At 41.8% G+C, this 23,545-nt stretch overlaps 1 protein-coding gene across 2 annotated transcripts; it reads right to left on the bottom strand.

The window, feature by feature from the left end:
- Positions 1-12,448: 12,448 nt before the first annotated feature.
- On the bottom strand, positions 12,449-23,279 carry ZNF169 (zinc finger protein 169). Of its 2 annotated transcripts, none has more exons than XM_019793867.2 (2): positions 22,248-23,279; positions 12,449-19,549 (listed from the first exon to the last, which is right to left on the bottom strand). In XM_019793867.2, exon 2 carries the CDS (start codon positions 19,503-19,505, stop codon positions 18,054-18,056), a length of 1,452 nt encoding a protein of 483 aa, XP_019649426.2. In that variant the 5' UTR covers positions 19,506-19,549; positions 22,248-23,279; the 3' UTR covers positions 12,449-18,053. The 2 variants fall into 2 exon arrangements, with proteins under 2 accessions (XP_019649426.2, XP_034502631.1); XM_034646740.1 differs by having other exon boundaries at positions 12,449-19,546.
- Between the last annotated feature and the right edge of the window lie 266 nt (positions 23,280-23,545).

Genomic DNA, 23,545 nt, shown 5'->3' with positions numbered 1-23,545 from the left:
TTGGGTGTCATACGCAACTAATGAAGCATTGAACTTTGCATCGGAATCCGGGGATGTACTGTATGGTGACTACCATAATATAATAATAAAATGAAATTAAAAAAAAAAAAGAAACAGAAGGAAAACTTCCAAACTCATTCTATGAGGCCAGCATTACCCTTATCCCAAAACCAGGCAAAGACCCCCCATCAAAAAGGATAATTACAGACCGATATCCCTGATGAATATGGACGCCAAAATTCTCAACAAGATCCTGGCTAAGAGGATCCAACAGTACATTAAAGGGATTATCCATCACGATCAGGTGGGATTCATCCCTGGGATGCAAGTGCCCTGATGAATATGGACGCCAAAATTCTCAACAAGATCCTGGCTAAGAGGATCCAACAGTACATTAAAGGGATTATCCATCACGATCAGGTGGGATTCATCCCTGGGATGCAAGTGTGGTTTGATTAAAACCCTTCAGAGTGTAGGGATAGAGGGTACATTCTTCAATTTCATAAAAACCATCTATGAAAAGCCCACAGCAAACATCATTCTCAAAGAGGAAAAGCTGAGAGCCTTTCCCTTAAGACCAGGAACACGACAAGGATGCCCACTCTCACCACTCTTGTTCAACATAGTACTAGAAGTCCTAGCCTCAGCAGTCAGACAACAAAAAGAAATAAAAGGCATTCAAATTGGCAGAGAAGAAGTCAAACTTTCTTTCTTCGCAGATGACATGATGCTTTATGTGGAAAACCCAAAAGACTCCACCCCCAAATTACTAGAACTCATACAGCAATTCAGTAATGTGGCAGGATACAAAAATCAGTGCACAGAAATCTATTGCTTTCCTACACACTAACAATGTAACTGTAGAAAGAGAAATTAAGGAATCGATTCCATTTACAGTAGCACCACAAATTATAAGATACCTTGGAATAAACCTAACCAAAGAGGTAAATGATCCATATTCTAGAAACTACAGAACATTGATGGAAGAAATTGAAGACGACACAAAAAGATGGAAAAATATTTCATGCTCATGGATCAGAAGAATAAACATTGTTAAAATGTCTATGCTGCCCAGAGCAATCTATGCTTTCAATGCCATCCCAATCAAAATACCAATGGCATTTTTCAAAGAGCTGGAACAAACAATCCTAAAATTTGTATGGAACCAGAAAGAGCCCAAATCACCAAGGAAATGTTGAAAAAGAAAAACAAAGCCAAGGACATCACATTGTCTGATTTCAAGGTATATTACAAATCTGTGATCACCAAGACAGCATGATACTAGCACAAAAACAGACAAATAGATCAATGGAACAAAATAGTGACCCCAGAAATGGACCCTCAACTCTACGGTCAACTAGTCTTTGACAAACCAGGAAAAAATATCCAATGGGAAAAAGACAGTTTCTTCAATAAATGGTGTGGTGAAAATTGGATAGCCACATGCAGAAGAATGAAACTAGACCATTCTCTTACACTGTACACAAAGATAAACTCTAAATGGATGAAAGACCTCAATGTGTGACACAAATCCATTAACATTCTAGAGGAAAACACAGGCAGTAACCCCTTCAACATTGGCCACAACAGCTTCTTTCAAGACACGTCTCCAAAGGCAAGGGAAACAGAAGTGAAAATGAATTTATGGGACTTCATCAAGATAAAAAGCTTCTGCACAGCAAAGGAAACAGTCAGCAAAACAAAGAGGCAACCCACGGAATGGGAGAAAAACAAGTCAACAAATGGGTAGGAGACATGGTTTGTAATTCTTCTTGTTGGGGTCTCTGTCTCGTTTGGGGATCAAGGTAATGAGTTTGGAAGTCTCCCTTCCACTTCTGTTTTTTGGGAACAGTTTCAGAACAAAAGATATTAATTCTTTAAATGTTTCGTAGAATTCCTCCAGGAAGCCAGCTGGCCCTGGACTCTTGGTTTTCGGGAGGTTTTTGATTACTGCTTTAATTTCCCTGCTGGTTATGGGTCTGTCCAGATTTTCTACTTGTTCCTGTTTCAGTTTTGGTAGTTTATATGTCTCTAGGAATGCATCCATTTCTTTCAGATTGCCTAACTTGTTGGCATATAGTTGCTCATAATATGTTCTTACACTTGTTTATATTTCTTTGGGTTGGCTGTGATCTCTTTCATTCACGATTTTATTTATTTGGGTCCTCTTTTCTTTTTGATAAGTGTGGCTAGGGGTTTATCAATCTTAATTCTTTCTGAAAACCAGCTCCTAGTTTTATTTATGTTTTTTTTTAATTTCTAATTGATTTCTGCTCTAATCTTTGTTGTTTCTCTTCTCCTGTTGTATTTAGGCTTTATTTGCTGTGTTTTCTCCAGCTCCTTTAGGTGTAAGGTTACGTTGTATATTTGAGACTTTTCTTGTTTCTTGAGGAAGGCCTGTATTGCCATGTACTTCCCTCTTAGGACTGCCTTTGTTAAATCCCAAAGGTTTTGAACTGCCATGTTTTCATTTTCATTTGCTTCCATGTATTTTTTAAAAGTTTTCTTTAATTTCCTGATTGACCCATCATTTAATAGGATGCTCTTTAACCTCCATGTAGTTGTGGTACTTCCAAAAAAATTTTTTTTTGTGGTTGACTTCAAATTTTAATGAACTGTGGTCTATAAATATGCATTGTATAATCTCAGTCTCTTTGTGCTGGTTGAGACCTGATTTGTGACCCAGTATGTGATCTATTCTGGAGAATGTTCCGTGTGTACTTGAGAGGAATGTGTATTCTGGTGCTTTAGAACGAAAGGCTCTGTATAAATCTGTGAAGTCCATCTGGTCCATTGTGTCATTCAAAGCCTTTGTTTCTTTGTTGATTTTCTGCTTAGATGATTTGTCCATTGCTGTGAGTGAGGTGTTAAAGTCCCCTACTATTATTGTATTATTATCAGTGAGTTTCTTTAATTTTGTTATTAGTGGTTTATATATTTGCTGCTCCCAAGTTAAGGGCATAAATATTTACAATTGTTAGTTCTTCTTATTGGATAGACCCTTTTACTATGATATAGTGTCCTTTTACATCTCTTATTAAAATCTAGTTTGTCTGATATAAAGATGGGTACTCCAGCTTTCTTTTGATATCCATTGGCATGATTAATGGCTCTCTACCCCCTCACTTTCAATCTGGAGGTGTCTTAGGGTCTAAAATGAGTCTCTCATAGGCAAATTATCCATGGGTCTTTTTTTTTTTTTAAGATTTCACTTATTTATTTGACAGAGAGACAGCCAGTGAGAGAGGGAACACAAGCAGGGGGAGTGGGAGAGGAAAAAGCAGGTTCCCAGCAGAGCAGGGAGCCTGATGCGGGGCTCAATCCCAGGACCCTGGGATCACGCCCTGAGCCAAAGGCAGACGCTTTGACTGAGCCACCCAGGCGCCCCCCATGGGTCTTTTTTTTTTTTTTTATCCATTCTGGTACCCTCTCTCTTTTGATTTGACCAGTTAGTCCATTTACATTCAGAGTGAATACTGAAAAGATATGAATTTAGTGCCACTGTATTACCTGTAGTACCTATAAAGTCACTGTTCCTGTAGATTGTCTCTGTTCCTTTCTAGTCTTTGTTACTTTTCATCTCTCTGCTCAAAGGGTCCCCTTTAGCGGTGCTGCTTTAGTGTTCACAAATTCCTTTAGTTTTGCTTGTCCTGGAAACTCTCTCCTATTCTGAATGACAGCCTTGTAGATAAAGTATTGTTGGCTGTGAATTTTTCCCATTTAGCATGGTGAATATATCATGCCAGTCCTTTCTGGTCTGCCAGGACTGGGTGGACAGGTCTCCTGCCAGCCTTTTGTGCCTACTCTTACAGGTTGAGGATTTTTTCTTCTGAGCTGCCTTGAGGATTCTCTCTTTATCTTTGCATTTTGCAAGTTTCATTGCAATATGTCATGGTGTTGACCTGTTTTTGTTGATTTTGAGGGGAGTTCTCTGTACCTCTTGGACTTGAATGCCTGTTTCCTTTATTAGGAAAGTTCTCAGCTATAATTTGTTCAAATAAACCTTCTGCCCCTTTTCCCCCACTCTTCTTCTTCTGGGACTCCTATGATACAAATATCCTTTTGGTTTATGGAATTGCCAAACTGAGTTCCCTAAGTCTACCTTCATGATCTAATCATTTTCTTTCCCTCTTCTTTTCAGCTTCATTTTTTCCATGATTTTTTCTTCTATGTCATCTATCATCTCCTCTGCTTCTCCAATCCTTGCAGTGATTATATCCAGTCTGTTTTGCATCTGAGTTATAGCATTTTTTTACTTCAGCCTGACCAGTTTTTAGGTCATATATCTCTGCAGCAAGTATTTCTCTGCTGTCTTCTATGCTTTTTCATGTCCAGCTAGTAGTCTTATAACTGTTGATCTAAGTTTTGTTCAGATACATTGCGTGTATCTGCTTTGAGTAAGTCCGTGGCTGTGGCATCTTCCTGACCTTTGTTTTGGGGAGAATTCCTCCTTCCTGTCATCTTGCCTAAGTTTGTATATTTTGAGTGTTATGAAAGCTTGTTATGTTTCCTGCACCTCAAAGTAATGTTATATTAAAAAGAGGTCATACACTGTCCAGGGTCTGGCACTCATGAAGTGCTTCTGGTGTATGCTGTGTGCACTCTGCTGTTACATTTTGGCTGCTCTTTCCCACTGGTCCATCCTCTATCGAGTTCCTCCTTGCCTGGGAGTGTTTGGACCTTTAACTAGGTTTGCTTTAATTTATTTGTTAGGATAAGTTTGGAAAAGAAAAAAAAAGCCTGATTCAAGATAAGAGAAAAGGAAAAGGAACAAAAAAGCAAAGAAACAAAAAACTATAAGCCTGATTCCAAAGAATAAGAAAGAAGGTGAAAGAGTAAGGAAAGAAGAAAAAAATCAAAAGCCTGATCCAAATTATAAGAGAAGGAAACAAACCAAAAAGAGAACAAGAAATTATAAGCCTGATATCAAAAACAAGGGAAAAATGTATATAATAAAAGGTTAAAAATAAGAAATTTAAAAAATGAAAAATTTTTTATTTTTTATTTTATTTTATTTTTTTTAAAGATTTTATTTATTTATTTGACAGAGATAGAGACAGCCAGCGAGAGAGGGAACACAAGCAGGGGGAGTGGGAGAGAAAGAAGCAGGCTCATAGCAGAGTAGCCTGATGTGGGGCTCGATCCCATAACGCTGGGATCATGCTCTGAGCCGAAGGCAGACGCTTAACCGCTGTGCCACCCAGGCGCCCCTGAAAAATTTTTTAAATGAAAAAAAGAAAAGAGAAGGAAAAAAGAGAGAGAGAAAGGGAGAAAGGGAGGAAAGGAAGAAAAGAAAGCCTGGTCCTAGTTCCACCAAAACTGAAGCTCATGCTTTGTAGCACTCTTCAATCAGTAGACTTGGTACATGCCAGGGGCCTGTGTTGGTCTTCTGAGGGAGAGTTCTTCTGGGCTGGATCACAGTCTTGCCCTTGTAAAGCTGACCCGGCCAGGTGCAGGGGGCAGGGTTTGGTGCAAGTGAGTCCAGCCTTCCCTGGAGGTGCTCTGTTTCTCTCTGACGTCTGACTGTGCTGGTGGGCAGGTGGAGGGAGAGGTGCTAAAGGAGGAAGATGGAGTCACCCCAACCTCTTGTCCCCAGGGAGGGCAACTCATGGCTGCCACTCTTCAGGAGGCCCTCATAGAAAAGCAAATAGTCTCCTGCGTCTCAGGCTTTTGTCAGATCTCTGCCCTTAACCTGTCTGTGCCTGGGCCATCAGCATGTTTGGCACCACAGATCTGCTGTATTTTATCTCTGGCCAGTGGCTAGGATTTAAAACTTCAAATTTTATTTATTTATTTGACAGAGATAGAGACAGCCAGTGAGAGAGGGAACACGAGCAGGGGGAGTGGGAGAGGAAGAAGCAGGCTCACAGCAGAGGAGCCCGATGTGGGGCTCGAACCCGTAACGCCGGGATCACGCCCTGAGCCGAAGGCAGACGCCCAACCGCTGTGCCACCCAGGCGCCCCTAAAACTTCAAATTTTAAAATGCCTGGCAACGTATGGATCCACTCCCTTCCTCTAAAGGAGAGCCTTGTGGCACCATCCTGTCCTAGAAAAGCAGTTGCACAGTGTGCGCATGGCGGCTGGATTCCATTGTGATGAACAGCAAAAAGGTGCGACCCGGTTATCTCCCGTCTGCACGCACCTTAGTCCCCTACTCCGTTCTGTCCTGGAAGAGCAGTCGCACAGCAGCTTGAGTCTGTTGTGGCACACAGTGAAACACTGCAACCAGGTTATCTGCAGCCTGCGTGTGTCACTGCTCTCTGTTCAGTTCTGTCCCAGAAAAGCAGGCATTTGGTGTGCACATGATGGCTTAACTCTATTGTGGCTTATAGCGAAAAGCTGCTCCTAGGTTATCTGACCTCTCTGCACACCTCTTTGCCTGCTATTAAACTCCACTCAACGGCTTCCAGCTGGCCTTTTGTCTTTGGAGAGGCAAATTACACTCTTCCTAATGTACTCGGGAAGGGAAGCTTCTCTTCCAGTGTGACCCAGGGCATCCCCTCACTGTGGCTTATTGTGCAAATCCTATGTGCTGCGCACACTCCTGCTCTCTCCCTGACTTTGCTCCGTGAAAAGAGTTCCCTCCCCTTCACTGCCTTTTGGCTTTCCTCTCCCCCAATTCAGCACTCCGAACCTCGCATCTGACATGTTCTCACCCTCTGATTGTGCAGATTGTTTTCTTAATCCTCAGATTGTATTCCTAGTTGTTCAAAATAGTTTCCTGTTGATCTAGCTGTGTTTGAAGGACGAGGCAAGTTCAGGGTCCCCCTACTCTGCCATCTTAACTGCTCCCTCTAGGTTTAGCTTTGATAAAAGTTGTGTACGAAAGCTTTATACGTTTACTCCTCTTCCTACATACTTTGTTACTGATGTCAAAATTTACATCTTTTTATATTGTGAATCTCTTAACATATTTACATATTTTTATATTTTTGTCTATTCTCTATTAGAATTGATTTTTCTCACCACTATTACAGTATTTTGGTAGTCTGTATTTTTCGGCCTATTTACCTTGACCACTGAGTATAATACTTTTATTTGCTCTTCTGTTGCTGCTTTGCAGGCTTTCATTTCAACTTGAAGAATTCCCTTCAGCATTTCTTGTTAAGAAAAGTCCAGTGGTGAATGAACAACTTCAATTTTTATCTGGGAAAATCCTTCTCTCTCCTTTGCTTTTGAAGGGTAGTTTTGCCACATACAGTGTTCTTGGTTGGCAGTTTTTTTCTTTTAGTGCTTTGAGTATATTATCCCACTACCTTCTGGCTTGCAAGGTTTCCACTGAGAAATCTCAAAATCTTATGGGGGACCCTATACATGAAGTCGCTTTTTCTTGTTGCTTTTACAATTCTTTGTCTTGGGTTTTTGACAGTTTGATTACAATACTTCTTGGTGTGAACTTCTTTGGATTCCTCTAACTTGATTCTGTTAAGCTTCCTGGACTTGGTTGTCCATTTACTTCCCTAGATTTGGGAAGTTTTTGGCCATAATTTCTGTGAATAAAATTCAGTATTATGTGCCTTGATATTTGAAGTCATCAGGACCTCAAATGGCATACTGGCAAGTTCTCTCCACTCTTCTAAGAACCCTCCTTTCACAGAGACTAGGTACAGTGCCTTATTCATGAGAAATAGGTTTCAGTTCCCTAACAGCCCATAGAGTTACAGAAACAAAACAATAACATTATCCTGTGGAAACCAGAGGACTGTGAAGCCTGTCTCCCATCATGGAGGTATTGGTGCTTTACTCTACTAGAATAGACACTTAGTCTATTAGATATGGTTTTGTCTTCACTGAATGCATTGCTTTTGCCAAAACTACCATATGTGGATTTAAAGAATATGTTATCCACCCTCATGGTATTCCGTACAGCATTGATTCTGGTCAGAGAACTCACTTCACAGCAGATGAAGATTGTGAATGGGCTAACGTGGAATTCACTGGTCTTACCGTTTCCCCACAATCCTGGAGTAGTTGCCTGAAGTGAACTGGCCTTTTGAACATTCATTTACAGTGCCGGCCTAAGTGGCAATACTTTGCAGGGCTGGTGCAGTGTACTCCTAGCAGCTGCAGATGCTCTAAATCTGCCTTCAGTATATAGTCTCTCCCACAGTCAGGATTCACTGGTCCAGGAACCAAGGGGTGGAAATGCGAGTAGCTCTACTCACTATTAGCCATAGAGACCCTCTACCAAAAATTTTGTTTCCACCGGGAGACAGCAATAATTTTATCAACCTGGAAATTGAGACTCCTTCTCCCCCCAGGCACTTTCAGATCCTTGTGCCTCTCAATAGGCAAAAAAGGAGATCCCTGTAGTGGGTGGGATGATTGGTCCTGATTATTAAGGAGAAACTGGGCTGTTACTACACAGTGGAGTTAAGGAAGGAGAGTGTCCAGAACATAGGAGATACCCTAGGACATCTGCCATGTCCTGTGATTAAAGTCAATGGGAAATTACAATTCAGGCAGAACTACTAATGGCCCATTCAGAAATGAAAGTTTGGGACACCTCATCTGGCAAAGAACTATGAGCTGAGGGGCTTACTGAGGACAAAGAGAATACAGAGTGGGTAATGCAATAAGGTAGATATGAATACCAGCTACAACTACATGACCAGTGAACTCCATACAACCAAAAATGAACTAGCACTTCCCTACAGAATTATATCACATTAGGCAGAAGTATGACTTTGTTGTTACCTTTATTTGGAGATTAAGTATGGTTTGAGATGTGTGTAAGTGTCAAGTTGACAAAGGGTGGGCTGTGATAGATAATTCTATGTGTTAACTTGGCTAGACTAGAATACCTACTTATTTAATCAAACACAAATCTAGGTGTTTCTGTGAAGGCATTTTGTAGATGTAGTTAACATCTACCATCAGGTGACTTTAAGTAGACATTACTCTTGAAAGTGTGGGTAAACCTCATCCAGTGAGTTCAAGGCCATAACAACAAAATCTGAAGTTTCCCAGATTAGAAATTATCCCCTAAGCATGCTTACTTGCCTTTTTTTTTTTTTTTTTGGCCTCTTTTCCCCTCGGGAATCATGTTTGTTTTTAATATCTGAATTTATCTCTATATTTTGTTTATTGGTGCTCCCAAAAATACTTTTCCCTGGGTTTTCAGCCCACTGGCTTGTCCTGCAGATTCAGACCTGTCAGCCCCTTAATCATATGAACAATTCCTTAATAAACACACACACATACACACACACACACACACACACACACACACACACACACACTCTCTCTATTGGTTCCATTTTTCTGAAGAACCCTAATACACTGAAGTTTCTTTGCTCTCTGTTTCATTTAGTTTCTGCTATTAAATACTTTGTTTTTTAATATTCTTTTTCCTTGAGCATGTTCCTGTTATTTTTCCAACTTTCTGACTGAAATGCTCATTTACTTCCAATGTTAGTGTCGAATATGATGGCATCTTGACTATTGATTTTTCTTTAACATTTTAGTTCTTCTCTATTTATGATATATATATTGGGTTCATTGTTATAGAGTTATAAATGTTATTAGGTTTCCACTAGATTTCATTTTTTGACACATAAATTAATAGAATTTTGTTTAGTTTCCTAAGTGTAAAAGGCTTTTTCTTATGGTTTTTCTTATTTGTAATTTTATTGTATTTTGGTCTAAGAAAATGTTAAATCAGTCCCCAGATTTTCATGTTGTATTTTTGTTCATCTTTTGATTATTTTCATTTTTCAAGATAAGCTGTATATTAAAATTGTATGATTTTTTTAGAATTCCTGTGCTGGGGAGTGGGCATATATCTTAGTACAATGTGTCCTATTTCAGGGATCCTCATGTTTTATGAAAGGGGAAAAAAATCCTAATGATTTTACTTTAGAAATTGTGATAGAAGGGCTGAAGTTGGGAATGGGGAGGTTTTTTTTTCTTAAAGATTTTTTATTTATTTATTTGACAGAGAGACAGCCAGCGAGAGAGGGAACACAAGCAGGGGGAGTGGGAGAGGAAGGCAGGCTCATAGCGGAGGAGCCTGACGTGGGGGCTCGATCCCAGAACGCCGGGATCACGCCCTGAGCCGAAGGCAGACGCTCAACCGCTGTGCCACCCAGGCGCCCCAGGGAATGGGGAGTTTCTAATCTTTGATTTCTCTCTGTACTCTGAACATTCTACATGTTATGTCCCTTATTTATTAAAAAAAAAAAAAACAAATCAAAACCCTAAATGGTAGATATTACCAGTTTCAAGGATGACAGATATCTGTCCCATGGATAAGATAAATATGAGTCACATGCTTGGCTTTCAGGCACGTACACAGAAAACATGGCCTCTGATATCCCGCGTCCTGTGTCCACTTGTGCTACCTCTTCTCTTCCTGGACCAATTCTTCTGAGGGTTCTCAGCACATTGCAGTCTGGTTCCTTCTGGAATGGAGCCAGGAGACCAGAGAGGGGATGGTGCTGATTGCAAAACCATATCCCTTCCAGGAGACCCAAGAGTGACTAAGTAATGGTTTGCTGAGGAAACCAGAATCTTCTTACCCAGACTGTTAAGATAGACCCTTCATTCTGTGCTCAGCTGGGCCAACCGTATGCCAGGCCTTCAGAACCTCCAAAAGATTATGTGGATTTAATAGGAGAAAAAATTGTGTCCCGTCTTTCTACCATTTTAAAAAAGAAGGTGATTGGAGTTTTTGTTCCCATATGGAACAGAAGCAGCACCACAGTTGCTTAGAATAAGGAAGGTCCATTTTCTCTCTGTTCTGATCCCCTAAAACACACCACCACACAAACTTCCCTTGTGGCTTTCAGCTCTAGCCCTGGGAGATATAGCTAAGGCCACTGCACTTTATTGGAAATGTGGTGCTTATGAGGCCTAAGCATTATTTTTTTCTTTTTGGGTAAAGTTTTGAGTTTATGTTACAATTATTGAAGTACTTATTGGTCTGAAAAGTCATTCAGCACAAGAGCAGTAGTAGATCTTAAAAGTTCCTGAAAAAGAAATCTCCAGGCCCAGATGGTTTCATTGGAGTATTTTACCAAACATTTGAAGAACGATTATTAAGACCAATGTTATACAATCTCTTCCAGAAAAGAGGAAGAAACATTTCCTAACTTATTTTATGAGGCCAGTACTACCCTAATAGCAAAAGCAGACCAAGGAAATGTAAAAGTATAAAACTACAGACTAATACTTCTCATGAAGATGCATGCAGAAATCCTCAAAATTAGCAAATAGAACCCAACCATGTATAAAAATTATCAATTCAGTTTTCATAGTGGTTATGTAAACTCTTATCTATTTGATCTAGAGTTTTGGGATGTGGTTTTTGAGGAATTGGTCCACTTCTTCAAAGATACAGAATTCATGATTGTTGTAAAATTGTTCATAGCACTCCCTTATTACCCTTTTGATGGCTACAAGATCTGTAGTGATATCCCATTTCATTCCTGATTTTGATAATTTGTATTTTTGCTCTAATTTTTGTCATTCTTAAAAGAGGTTAGTCGAGTTTATTTTACTTTTTAGAGAACCAGCATTTTATTCCCTTGATTCATTTGTTTTTCTCTATGAACTACATTGATCTTTGCTCTTTGTTATTTCTATCCATTTGCTTCCTTTGGGTTTGTTCTACTTCTCAAGTTTCTTTAGGTATAAATTTCAGTTACTGGTTTGAAACATTTTTGTATGTATGATGTATTTAGTGCTATCAGTTTCCTCCTCATGGCATTAGCTGCATCTCACAGATCGATATGTTGTATTTCATTTTCATTCAGTGCAATATATTTTTTAATTATTTCCTTTGAAACAACTTCCTGTTTGACCCATGGTTCAGTACTGTGTTGTTAAATTTCAGAGTCTTTGTAAATTTTCTTGTCTGTTATTGATGTCTAGTTTGATTCGATTGTAGTGAAAGAATATACTCTTTATTATTTTCTTTTAAATTTGTTGAGGTGTGTTTTATGGACCAGGATATGGACTGTCTTGGTGAATATTTCACTGGTGTTTGAAAAACAAGCGTACTCTGTTGTTTTTGGATGGAGTGATACATATGTCAGATCCTGGTGTTTGATTATGGTGTTCAGATCTACTACAGCCTTGTTGATTTTTATTCTGTAGTTCTCAGTTGCTGACAGAGCATTGTTAAGGTCCTCAACAATAATGATGAAATTCTCTCAAACTCTGTTTCAGCTCAATCAGTTTTTGCTTCACACATATTTATTTGGTTCATTCACATTTAGGATTGTTATACCATCCTGGTGCATTGATTCCTATATTATCATATGACACCCCTCTCTGTCTCTGGTCAATTTCTTTGCTGTGAAGTCTATTGTATTAGATATGATATGGGAACTTACACTTTTTAAAATTAATGATTGCATGGTGTATATTCTCCTGCCCTTTTTACTTTCAATCTGCCTATGTTATTGAATTTGATAAACAGTATATAGTTGGGGAGTTTTTTTAAAAATCCACCCTCACAATCTTTGTTTTCTGACTGGTTTAATTAGAACCAGTTTTAAGGTAACTAAAGTAATTACTGATGTGTTAGGGCTTAAGTTGGCCATTTTATTACTGAATTTAAATTTGTTTCCTCTAGGTCTCATTTTTCTGTTTCTCTTGTCTTGCTTTTCTGTGGGTTGATATTTAAGTTCTATTTGGATTCATTCTTCATGTTTTTAGTGTATCTCTTTGTAAATAGTTTTCTTACTGGTTGCTCTAGGTATTGCAATACACATTAGTCCTTATCACAGTCTATCAGTATATTACCATTTGGAGTGAGGTGTAAAAATGTTATTTTTGTTTAGGGCCCTTTTCCTACTTTTTTTTTATAATCATATTTTTATTAGATTATGTTAGTCACCATACAGTACATCCCTGGTTTTCCTACTTTTAAACATCATTATCTAGAGTATCAGGTGGTCTACAGTCATCACATTTGTAAAACTTGTGGGTAGAAGGATGGCCTGTTTTATGTAGTCACATTTGTGCTCTTTTCATGGTTTTTTATTTCTTTCTGATGCTCCAGTATTTTATTTTCTGTTTGAAGAATTTCCTTTTAGCCATTTTTTAAGGTCAGGTCTGCTAGCAACAAATTCTTGCAGTTTTCTTTCATCTGGGAATGTATCCGTGCCTTCATTTTTGAAGGATGGTTTTGGCAGATATTCAGTCTGCAGTTATCAGTCTTCTTTCAGCACTTGGAAGAAAAACGTGCCATCTCGTGACCTCCATAATTTCATGAGAAATCCGTCATTTGAATTGGTGTCCCCCTATGGGTAATGAGATATTTCTCTGGGGTTGCTTTCAAGATTTTTTTTTTTTTTTTTTTGGTTTTTAGATCTCGTAATTTTAATTATGATGTCTTAATGTGGACTTCTTCGGATTTATGTTATTTGGTATTCACTTGGCTTATTGAATCTGCACATTTATGTTTCTTGTCAAATACGCAATGTTTCTGGTCATTTCTTCAAAATATTTCTTCAAATATTTTCTCAATCCTATTTCTTATTTTCTGGGACTCGACACAAATGTTAGCTTTTCTGTTCTTGTCCCAAAGATTTTTTTTTCAGTCTTTTTTCTCCATTGTTCAGATTTGCTAAATTCTATTAATCTGCCCTCAAATTCTACAATTAGATTTTGTCATATCAACTCTACCATTAAGTCCATCCAATGAGCTTTTACACATCTCTATTTCTTATTTCTATAATTCCCCATTGAACTTTGGTGTAACTTCTGGGGGGAGGGTGTTGTTTTTTGTTCTTGGGATCTTGTACTTCTTTCATTTGTTTCAAGAGAACTTGTGATTGCTTGAAGCATTTTTATGATGGGTGCTTTAATATAATATCCCTGTCAGATAGTTCCAATATCATACTTATCTCAGTGTTAGTGTCAGTTGATTGTCTTTTCTCATTTGCGATTTACTGGTTCTTGCTATGATGAGTAACTTTCTATTGCATTCTGCACATTTAGCTGTTAAGAGACTCTGGATCATATTAAAACCTTTGATTTTAGCAGGCAGTCACCCTGTTTTCAGGTTAGCTCCCAGATTGCAACCCCCCTTTTTTTTCTGTTTGATCCAATGACAGTGTAGTTTTCAGTGCTCTTGCAATGCTATTTAGGTCTACTTGGCTTATTTGGTACCACTGTTCCTTCCACTTTTTCCTGCTGGTGTTAGGAGTGTGGAAGGAGTTCCCCAAAACTAGGCTGCTTGGTGTCTAGTCTAGAGAGGGGAAGGGATGTTCTGGCCCAAAAGGGAAGCAAAGGCTTCACACGTTGAGCTGCTAAGGTTTCAGGATCCCCATTTCCAGTGCCTCCTGGCAACCTGTTGTCCGCCAGTAAGGGAGATGGATCTCTTCTTGGGCTGGGCAGTTTAGCGGGGATGTCCTTGCTGGTGCCACCCAGCTAAGTGTCTTGCATCTAGATGGGGAATCTCAAGTCTCTGGAGAAAAAGAGTACTTCCTCAAACAGGTGTTTCTGTGGCAGGACTGACCTTCCCTGGCTGTGTTGGGTCTACGTGAGGGAGGGGAGTCTCAATCCTGCTAGAAAAGAAAGCACTCCCCTTAATCATTCCTACCTGCTGGTGCTGCTTGGCTCACCTAGTGTTGTCAGCAGGACTTTTGTTCCATCCAGGGAGGAATGGACCTATCTGGGCTGTCTTTTGCTAGTTTGGGAAGCAGAAAACACTACGCCACTTTGTTCTGTGGGTTGGGGGATGTAAGAAGCCCTAATCACAAGGTGCATTCTCCAGGAAATAGAGCTTAATTCCCTTCTCTTGGAGTACAGACTGGATTTACTGATTACTTCCAATAAATGGGGTATGGAAAGAGAAAAATGGGAAGTTTACAGTGGAGAGTCCTGGCAGCCACCACTTTTAACCAAGTGATCAAGGTTACATCACCATGAATAAATCTTGTTGGTATCATGTACTCTTTGATATGATATAGTAAGGATACTTCACTTCTGTGGTATTCTAGAAAATCTATAATGCAAATCTAATGAGAAAATATCAATCCCAAACTGTGAGGTTCTATAAAATATTTGACCAGCTCTCTTTAAGTGTCAAGGTCTTGGATGACAGACTGACAGAGGAACTGTCACAGACTGGAGGAAGCTAAAGAGACATGAGAATAAATGCAATATGGGATCCCAGACTAGATCCTAGATCACAAGGACAATAATGGAAAATCTGAATAGTTCCTAATAGTGCTGTCCTAAAGTTAATTTCATAGCTTTGATAAAAACACCATGATAATATTATTAGGAGGAGGAAAATATAGTTACCAGTTGGCCTTTGGCATTCTCCTGTAAACAGCAGACTACACTTATTTCTATACTTACTACTGATCATGTCTTTTGCCCACTTTCTGTGGCATTTCTCGTCTTTTGATTTTTGAAAGTTCTTATAAAATGGGGATATTAGCCATTTATTTGTGAAATATGTTGATAGATTTTCCTTCCAGACATGTGTCTTTTGATACTACTTTTGATATTTTTTGACATCTAAAATTTTGGGTTTTTTCTTATTTTTTCTGTATTAATCTTTTATTGCCTCTTGATTTTAGCCAGCAAAACCTCTGGGCCTGGGGAAAAGGACTTTGTGGGGACCATTACTGTGCCCAAGGCAAAGGGATAAGGCCTGTCCTGGAGTAGGCACTTGTCAGGCTCTGGGGATCCGAGAGCAAGAGGCAGGCTAAGGGGACAGTACCTTGGGCTGGGTATAAAGACAGGTGCTCTAGCTCCTTGGTCTCTGACTGGAGGACTAGGGAGGGTCATGGAAGAAAGGCCCCGAGACCTCAGGCTGGATCACTGGTACATGGGTGTGGCTAATAGGATGCAGCACTGGGAATGCAGGAAGATGCCCTCAACTGGTGGTGTTGGAGGACCTAAGGGCGATGATGAAGGCCCTCCCCACACACAGGGCCACAGTTCAGAACAAATAGACAGTGACCCTCCATGTCTCCTGAGGTTCAGGACTGTGGGGTTCTTGGCAGCTGAAGGAATGAAGTATATGATCAAGTTCAGCTTTGTAAGGAAGCAGTTTATTAAACAGACCTGGGTGTGAAGGAGGGCTTAGAAAACAGGTGTGTCCAACACCCCCCCCACACACACACCCCGGCCACTGAGAAGACCAGCATGCTTCTTGCATTCTACTTGAAGAAAGTGCAGCACTGCCCAGTGCTTCTTGCTGGCTTCACACTCCTGGGAAAATAAAGATCAGGACCCTTTATGGCAGGGGTTGATGGCCAGGTAGGAATTTGGGGGGTCCAGCAGGCAGCTATGAACTGAATTTTCCCCCAAAAGTCCATGGTGAAGCCCTTTCCTAATGTGACAGTATTTGGATACAGCATCTTAAGGAAGTACTTAAATGATGTTGTAAGGGTAGACCCCTGATCTTACAAGAGTAAGGGACTCTAGAGCTCACCTGCTCTCTGGTACACTTGCAGGGGAATGGCCACATGAGGAGAAGGTGCCACCTGCCAGCCAGTGGGTAAGGTTCAGTAGGTCAGGGTGATCTTGGGACTTCCAGTCTCTCGTTTTATTATGGCAGTCCTGGCAAAAGGCTGGTTTTGGTACTGAGTGGTGTGCTATTATAAATGTGAAAAAGTATGAAGGTGGTTTTGGAACTGGGTGGTGGGTAGAGGGTTCAAGAGTTTTGAGGTGCTTACTGGAGAAAGCCAGGGTTGCCTCAAGGAGACTATGGTAGGAACAGGGGAATTAGAAGTGATTCTGCTGTGGCCTCAGACAGAAATGTGGAATGTTACTGGAAACTAAAGGAAAGGCAATCCTGATTATAAAGCAGCAAAGAATGTGGCTGGGTTGTGCTCCAGTGCTTAGTGGAGGGTCGACAGGTGACAGAAGTGAGAAATTCTTAGCTGAGATGGTTTCTAAGCAAGCTGTTGAAAGGTATACTTGTTTCTTGTTACTCCTCATAGAAATATGTGAGGAGGGAGGTAAATAGAAGGAACTGTTTTTAGCAAAAAGGAGCCAGAACTTGAAGATTTAGAGAATTCTTAGCCTATCCATATTGTGAAAATGAGAAAGTCTGTTCGAGAGAACACCAGTAGTGTTGCTGGACAGTCATTTGATAAAGAGATTAGTTTGGAACCAGTTGATGCTCAGTGGAAACTATGAGGCTGAACTAAGGATGGTACAGACAGGACACAGCAAAGGCCAGCTGTCAGACTTCTGTGGTGCTACCCACCAAAAGGAGGAAACAGTGACCACAATGGTGTAACAGATTAGTTGGTCTGCCATTCCCTTAGTGGGCCCGGAGGGTGAATGCCTTCATGGTTTCAGGGGGTTGCATACTGCGGTCAGCCTGCTGCTGCCACCCCAGCAGGACCAGAGGGCAATGCATCCTACCAGACATTATTCTCAAGCCTTAAAACCTAACAGAATTTGCTTGCTAGGTCACAGACGTGCTTGGGACCCATCAATCTTGTCTTGTTTCCCCTTGTGAAAAGGGAATGCAAATTCTACATCTGTGGTAAGTTGTCTGGTTCACAGGTTAACAGCTGGAGAGGAACTTTGCCTCAGGGTGAAACATACCCCTGGCCTCACCCACACTTGATTTATATGAGATTCTGGACAGTCAGTGCTAGAATGGGTCAGTACTTTGGGAGCTATTAAGAACATGCTGTAGATGTGAGAAGAACATGAATTTTGGGGGTCCAAGAGGCAGTTATGGACTGAACTGTTCCAAATTCCTATGTCAAAGCCAGAACCCAAAGTGTGACCTTGTTTGGTGATAGAGTGGGGCCCTAACCCAGTAAGGCTGTAGTCCTTAAAAGTGCATATACAAAGGCCATGTGAGGACACAGTAAGGATGCAGGCATCTGCCAGCTGAGGAGAGAGGCTTCAGAAGAAACTGAAGTGCATACGTTGAGCTTGGACTTCCAGTCCCAAAAACTGTGAGAAGACTGTTCTTTAGCCATCAAGTTTGTGGTGTTTCATTATGGCAGCTCTAGCAAATTAAAACACATTGCTAGCACAGAAAATAAACCATAAATCAACTATCTTCCAATCACTGAAAGAACACATTTTTTTTTCCTCCACTGCATATAAGGAAAGGTCAGGAGAGCAGCTCTTGAGGTGGGAGGCGATGGCCAGACTTGGTCCTCCTGTGTCTGTGAAGGTGAGACTTCTGGCTAAAGCCTCGGCCGCACTCCCTGCACACATAAGGCTTCTCTCCTGAGTGGGTGCGCTGGTGTCTGATAAGGGCTGACCTGAAGCCAAAGCCTCGTCCACACTCACTGCACACACATGGCTTCCCCACCGAGTGTGACCTCTGGTCAGAGGTGAAGTGAGACTTCTGGCCAAGTCCTTGTTCACATACCCTGTACACATCAGCCACCTCTAAGTGTGTCCTCTGGTGTCTGGTGAGGAGTGACTTGAAGCCAAAGGTGCGTCCACACTCTGGGCACAGGTAAGGTTTCTCCCCTGTGTGTGTCCTCTGGTGCCTGATGAGGGTGACCTTCTGACCAAAGCCCCGCCCACACTCCGGGCACAGGTAAGGCCTCTCCCCTGTGTGTGTCCTCTGGTGTCCCATGAGGGAGACCTTCTGGCTAAAGCCACGCCCACACTCCGGGCACAGGTAAGGCTTCTCCCCTGTGTGCGTCCTCTGGTGTCTGACAAGGGTGACCTTCTGGCGAAAGCCGTGCCCACACTCAGCACAGACATAAGGCTTCTCCCCCGAGTGTGTGACTTGATGACTGAGGAGCAGCGCCTGCTGCCTGAAGCCACGCCCACACTCGAGGCACAAGAAAGGCCTTTCGCCTGAATGTGAGCTGCGGTGCTGGAGGAGGGATGCCTTCTGGCAGAAGCCTCTGCCACATTCGGGACAGACGAAGGGCTTCTCCTCCAGGTGTGTCCTCTGATGCAGGACGAGGGCAATCTTTTGGCGAAAACCTCGCCCACATTCCTGACATTCGAAGGGCCTCTCCCCAGAGTGTATCCTCTTGTGGTTGGTGAGGGAGGACGGGTACCTGAAGTGGCGCCCACACTCCCGGCACACGTAAGGCTTCTCCCCTGAATGTTTCCTCTGGTGGATGGTGAGGGAGGACTTGCGGCCAAAGCCTCGCCCACACTCCCTACAGCTGTAAGGCTTCTCCCCTGAGTGTGTCCTCTGGTGCTTGGTGAGGTCTGACTTCTGACAGAAGCTTCTGCCACATTCAGGACATACATGATGCTTCTGGAGGCTCAAGAAGCTAGATTTGGTACCAAGTCCCAGTTTGTATTTTCCACACACGGCTGCTTCAGACGCTGAGAGGCCTGCCTCCTCAGGATGCCCAGCTCTGTTGCCTTCCACCCAGTCGACTGGCCGGCCCTGAGAGGGTCTGAAGAGCACCCTGGAAACCCCACTCAGCCGAAGTCTCCCTTCCGTCTCTCTATCATCTGCTTCTTCACTTGAGCAGTTTGGAGCTTCTATTGGGATGGGGCTTCCTGCATATGAGCATGAGAACATCTGAGGAAGGTGACCACACAGCACATACTGCTCGAGGAACTGTGTACTGGAAAAGGCCATGGGGCAAGAATGGCCACATGGCTGGAATTCTGTCCCTGGTTCTGCTGGAGAGAAAATGTTGGTCAGAATCACCACAGGTACCTTGTGAACGGTTGGTTCCACCTGCCCAACAGTCATTCCTCAGCTGTTCCCACAACCAAGACCTACCTTCCATCCCTCGCTGACACATTAATGCACACCTTATCGCAACACAGAAGACACACATGATGAGCCAGCTCCAAATACCAGCCCAGCAAGAAAGCATCATAGGCAGCCTGACCCTACAGTCATTAGACATTTTCCTCCCAATACAGTTTTCTGCAAGCCAGTAGTCAAAGCTGATGCAAACATTATCCACAAATATATATTTCTACTGAGAAACTGTGTGACTCATGAGGGAGGCAGTGCAAGATGGCAGAATAAAAGGACCCTAAGCTCACCCAGTCCCATGTTTACAACTAGTTATCACTCATATCCAAGTCTGTAAACAGGAGAGGGACCTGAAGACTGGCAGATTTGAGAGGTTATGAAGGGCAGAAACAGTGGCTGAAAGCTGCCTGAAGGATGGAGCTGTGGTCATGGAAAGGAGAAAGCACCATGGAATGCACACAGAGCAAGCAAATCCCCATAATATCTGACCTTGAAAACCAGAGGGACTGAATACCATGAGTTTGTATAACCAGTGGGATTTGGAGCTTTAAAAGGCAGCCACCTCAGTGCTAGGCAAGTGATAGCCAGGGCCTGCCCCTAAATTGACAGCAGCCCAAGGGGAGGCAACATCTAAGTGACAGCTTGTACAACAGGAAGGAGATCTGTTTATACTGATTTTGAAGCATGTTGGGAGACTTCTCTGGGAACAAAGGAGCCGGCAGGTGCCATTTTCCTCCCCCACCCCCCAGCATAAACAGAGGGCCACCTGTGGGAAGCAGGGCTACAGAGACACTTGCTAACTAACCTGCTAGCAGTGTACCCCTGTATTCTGAGGACTTGCCCACACCAAGCCTCCTGGCCTCAGCAAAAATTCTATTAATGTCCTGTGCCTCTGTGGCCACTGTATCTCTTTGGGGGATCTGAATTAGGACTAGCAGCTTATGCATGCCCTGCTCAGTTGCTGTACGCCCAAAGCCGCTGCTGGTCCAGTGCAAATTCTGCTGACATTGTGCATGCCATGCCCAGCCACCACAGGCCCCCAGCTGCCATGTGTCCATTACTGGCCACCTTGGCTACTCCCCAGGCCACTGCTGCTAATGTACACCACGCCCCTGGCCATTACCACACTTTGGAGAATCTGGCCTAGGACTAGTGACTCAATACAAATTGTGTTAGCACCACCACCCTACCCCTGAGCCCTCCTGTGGTCACTCTCCTTTGGAGCCAGCCTGCCTGGGTCTCCCTCACACCATAGATAGCAAGCATAGTCCCCAACAGGCAGAGTCAGTGCAGAAGTCTGGACTGAAATGAAAAGCTGCTCTGACACAATAGCAAGATGCAGGGGGCACTACAGGACCTCTCTTCACAGAACCACTATTTTCAAGAGGAGAGTAGCTGAGTTTCCTAATACACAAAAACAGAGGGACAAAACGAGGCAGGGGAGTAAGTCCTAAATGAAAGACCATGACAAAAACACAGCAGGAGAGAGAAGCAAATCAGAAGTAAGCAGTAGCCTGATAGAGAATTTAAAGTAATGATCACAGAGATACTCACTGGACTTGAGAAAAGAATGAAGGACATCAGTGTGAACCTTGAACTCAGTAAATGAAACTAAAAATACAATGGATGGAATAAATAATAGGCTACAGGAAAGAGAGGAATGTATTAGTGACCTGGAGGATAGAGTAATGTAAAGCAATCAACCTAAGCAGATGAGAGACAAATACCACATAGAGAATAGAATTAGGGAGCTCAGTGACTCCAACAAGCATAGTAACATTCACATCTACAAAGGGATCCCAGAAGACAAAGTGGGGAAGAGAAGAAATTATAGCTGAAAATTTCCCAAATCTGGGGAGGGAAAAAGAAATTCAGATTCAGGAGGCACAGAGATTCCCCCAATAAAATCAACCCAAGGAGGTCCACACCAAGACACATAGTAATTAAAATAGCAAGAAATAGTGGTAAAGAATTTTAAGGTTGCAAAAGAAAAGAAGACCTACACACACAGGGAAACCCCATACGGCTATCAGCAGGACTTCACAGGCCAGAAGGGAGTGGCATGATATAGTCAACGTGCTGAAAGGGAAACTTCTGCAGCCAAGAATACTTTATATCCAGCAAGGCCATCATTCAGAATAGGAGAGATAAAGAGTTCCCCCGACAAAAACTACAGTAGTCTGTGCCCACTAAACCAACCATAGAAGAAATACTAAAGGGAACACTCTGAGTAGAAAGGAAACGTGGACAAGTTAGAGTGCGAGAAGTAAAAAGCACACACAGGCAGTAGAGGTAGTGCTGTCACAGTCACGGGGTTCATGGAAGGATCCAAACTAGGACACACACACCTCAAACATGGAGCAGAGGGGAGGAGTAAAGAACGAAGGCAAGACTGAGTGACCATCAGCTTAAAACAGACTGCTGGATGCAGATGTTATATATAAATTAAATCGTATACACAAATCAAAAAACAGTAATAGATAAGCAAAACAGAGTAAAGAATCTAAGTATATTAAAGAAAACCAACAAACCATGAAAGAAAAAGAAGAATCAGAAAACTACAAATGCAACCACAAATCTAGCAACAAAATGGCAACACATAACAATAATTACTTTCAATGTAGGGGCACAGTGGTTCAATGTGGGGGGCACAGCAGTTGAGCGGCTGCCTTCGGCTCAGGGCGTGATCCCGGCGTTATGGGATCGAGCCCCACATCAGGCTCCTCCGCTATGACTGCTTCTTCCTCTCCCACTCCCCCTGCTTGTGTTCCCTCTCTCGCTGGCTGTCTCTATCTCTGTCAAATAAATAAATAAAATCTTTAAAAAAAAAAAATTACTTTCAATGTAAATGACCTAATGCTCCACTCAAAAGACATAGAATGACAGACCAGATAAAAAAAAAAAAGACCCACTACATGCTGCTTACCAGACACACTCATTTCAGACCTAAAGACACATGAAGATTGAAAGTGAGGATAACGAAATCATGGATATGGATGTCAAAAGAAAGCTGGGGTAGCAGTACTTTCATCAGATAAAATAGACTACAAAAGTCTGTAAAAAGAGACTAAGAAGGATACTATATAATAATAAAGGAGGCACACTCAAAAGAATAGAAAAATCTACAATACAGACCCTGTACTCACAACTTAAACAACTGGAGGTGGAACAACTAAACAGGCCTAAGCCACGCATGTAAAGAGAAGTAATATTAGAGCAGACATCAATGAATTGGAAACCAGAAATACAGTAAAGCAGATCAACGAAACTAGAAGCTGGTTCTTTGAAAGAATAAGATCAATTAAACCACAGGCCAGACTTATCCAAGAGAAAAGGGAAAGCACCCAAATTAATAAAATTATGAATGAAAGGGGAGAGATCACGACTAACACCAAGGAAACAGAAACAATTATTAGAAACTATTATCAACAACTATATGCCAATATATTAAGCAAGAAATGGATGCCTTTCCAGAAACCTGTAAACTACTCAGACTGAAACAGGAAGAAATGGATGCCTTTCCAGAAACCTGTAAACTACTCAGACTGAAACAGGAAGAAACTGACAACCTGAATAGACCAATAATCAGTAACGAAATTGAAGCAGTGATCAAAAACCTCCCAAAAAACAAGGGTCAGGGCCTGATGGATTCCCAGGGAAATTCTACCAAACGTTCAAAGAAAAAATACCTATTCTCCTGAAGCTGTTTCAAAAAATAGAAACAGAAGGAAAACTTCCAAACTCATTCTATGAGGCCAGCATTACCCTTATCCCAAAACCAGGCAAAGACCCTCATCAAAAAGGAGAATTACAGACGGATATCCCTGATGAATATGGACACCAAAATTCTCAACAAGATCCTGGCTAAGAGGATCCAACAGTACATTAAAGGGATTATCCATCACGATCAG

This window comes from Ailuropoda melanoleuca, chromosome 17, assembly GCF_002007445.2.
Source record: "Ailuropoda melanoleuca isolate Jingjing chromosome 17, ASM200744v2, whole genome shotgun sequence".
Lineage (NCBI taxonomy): Eukaryota > Metazoa > Chordata > Mammalia > Carnivora > Ursidae > Ailuropoda > Ailuropoda melanoleuca.
The sequence above is the reverse complement of the archived record's forward strand: the minus strand, read 5'-3'. Positions and strand labels throughout refer to the sequence as shown.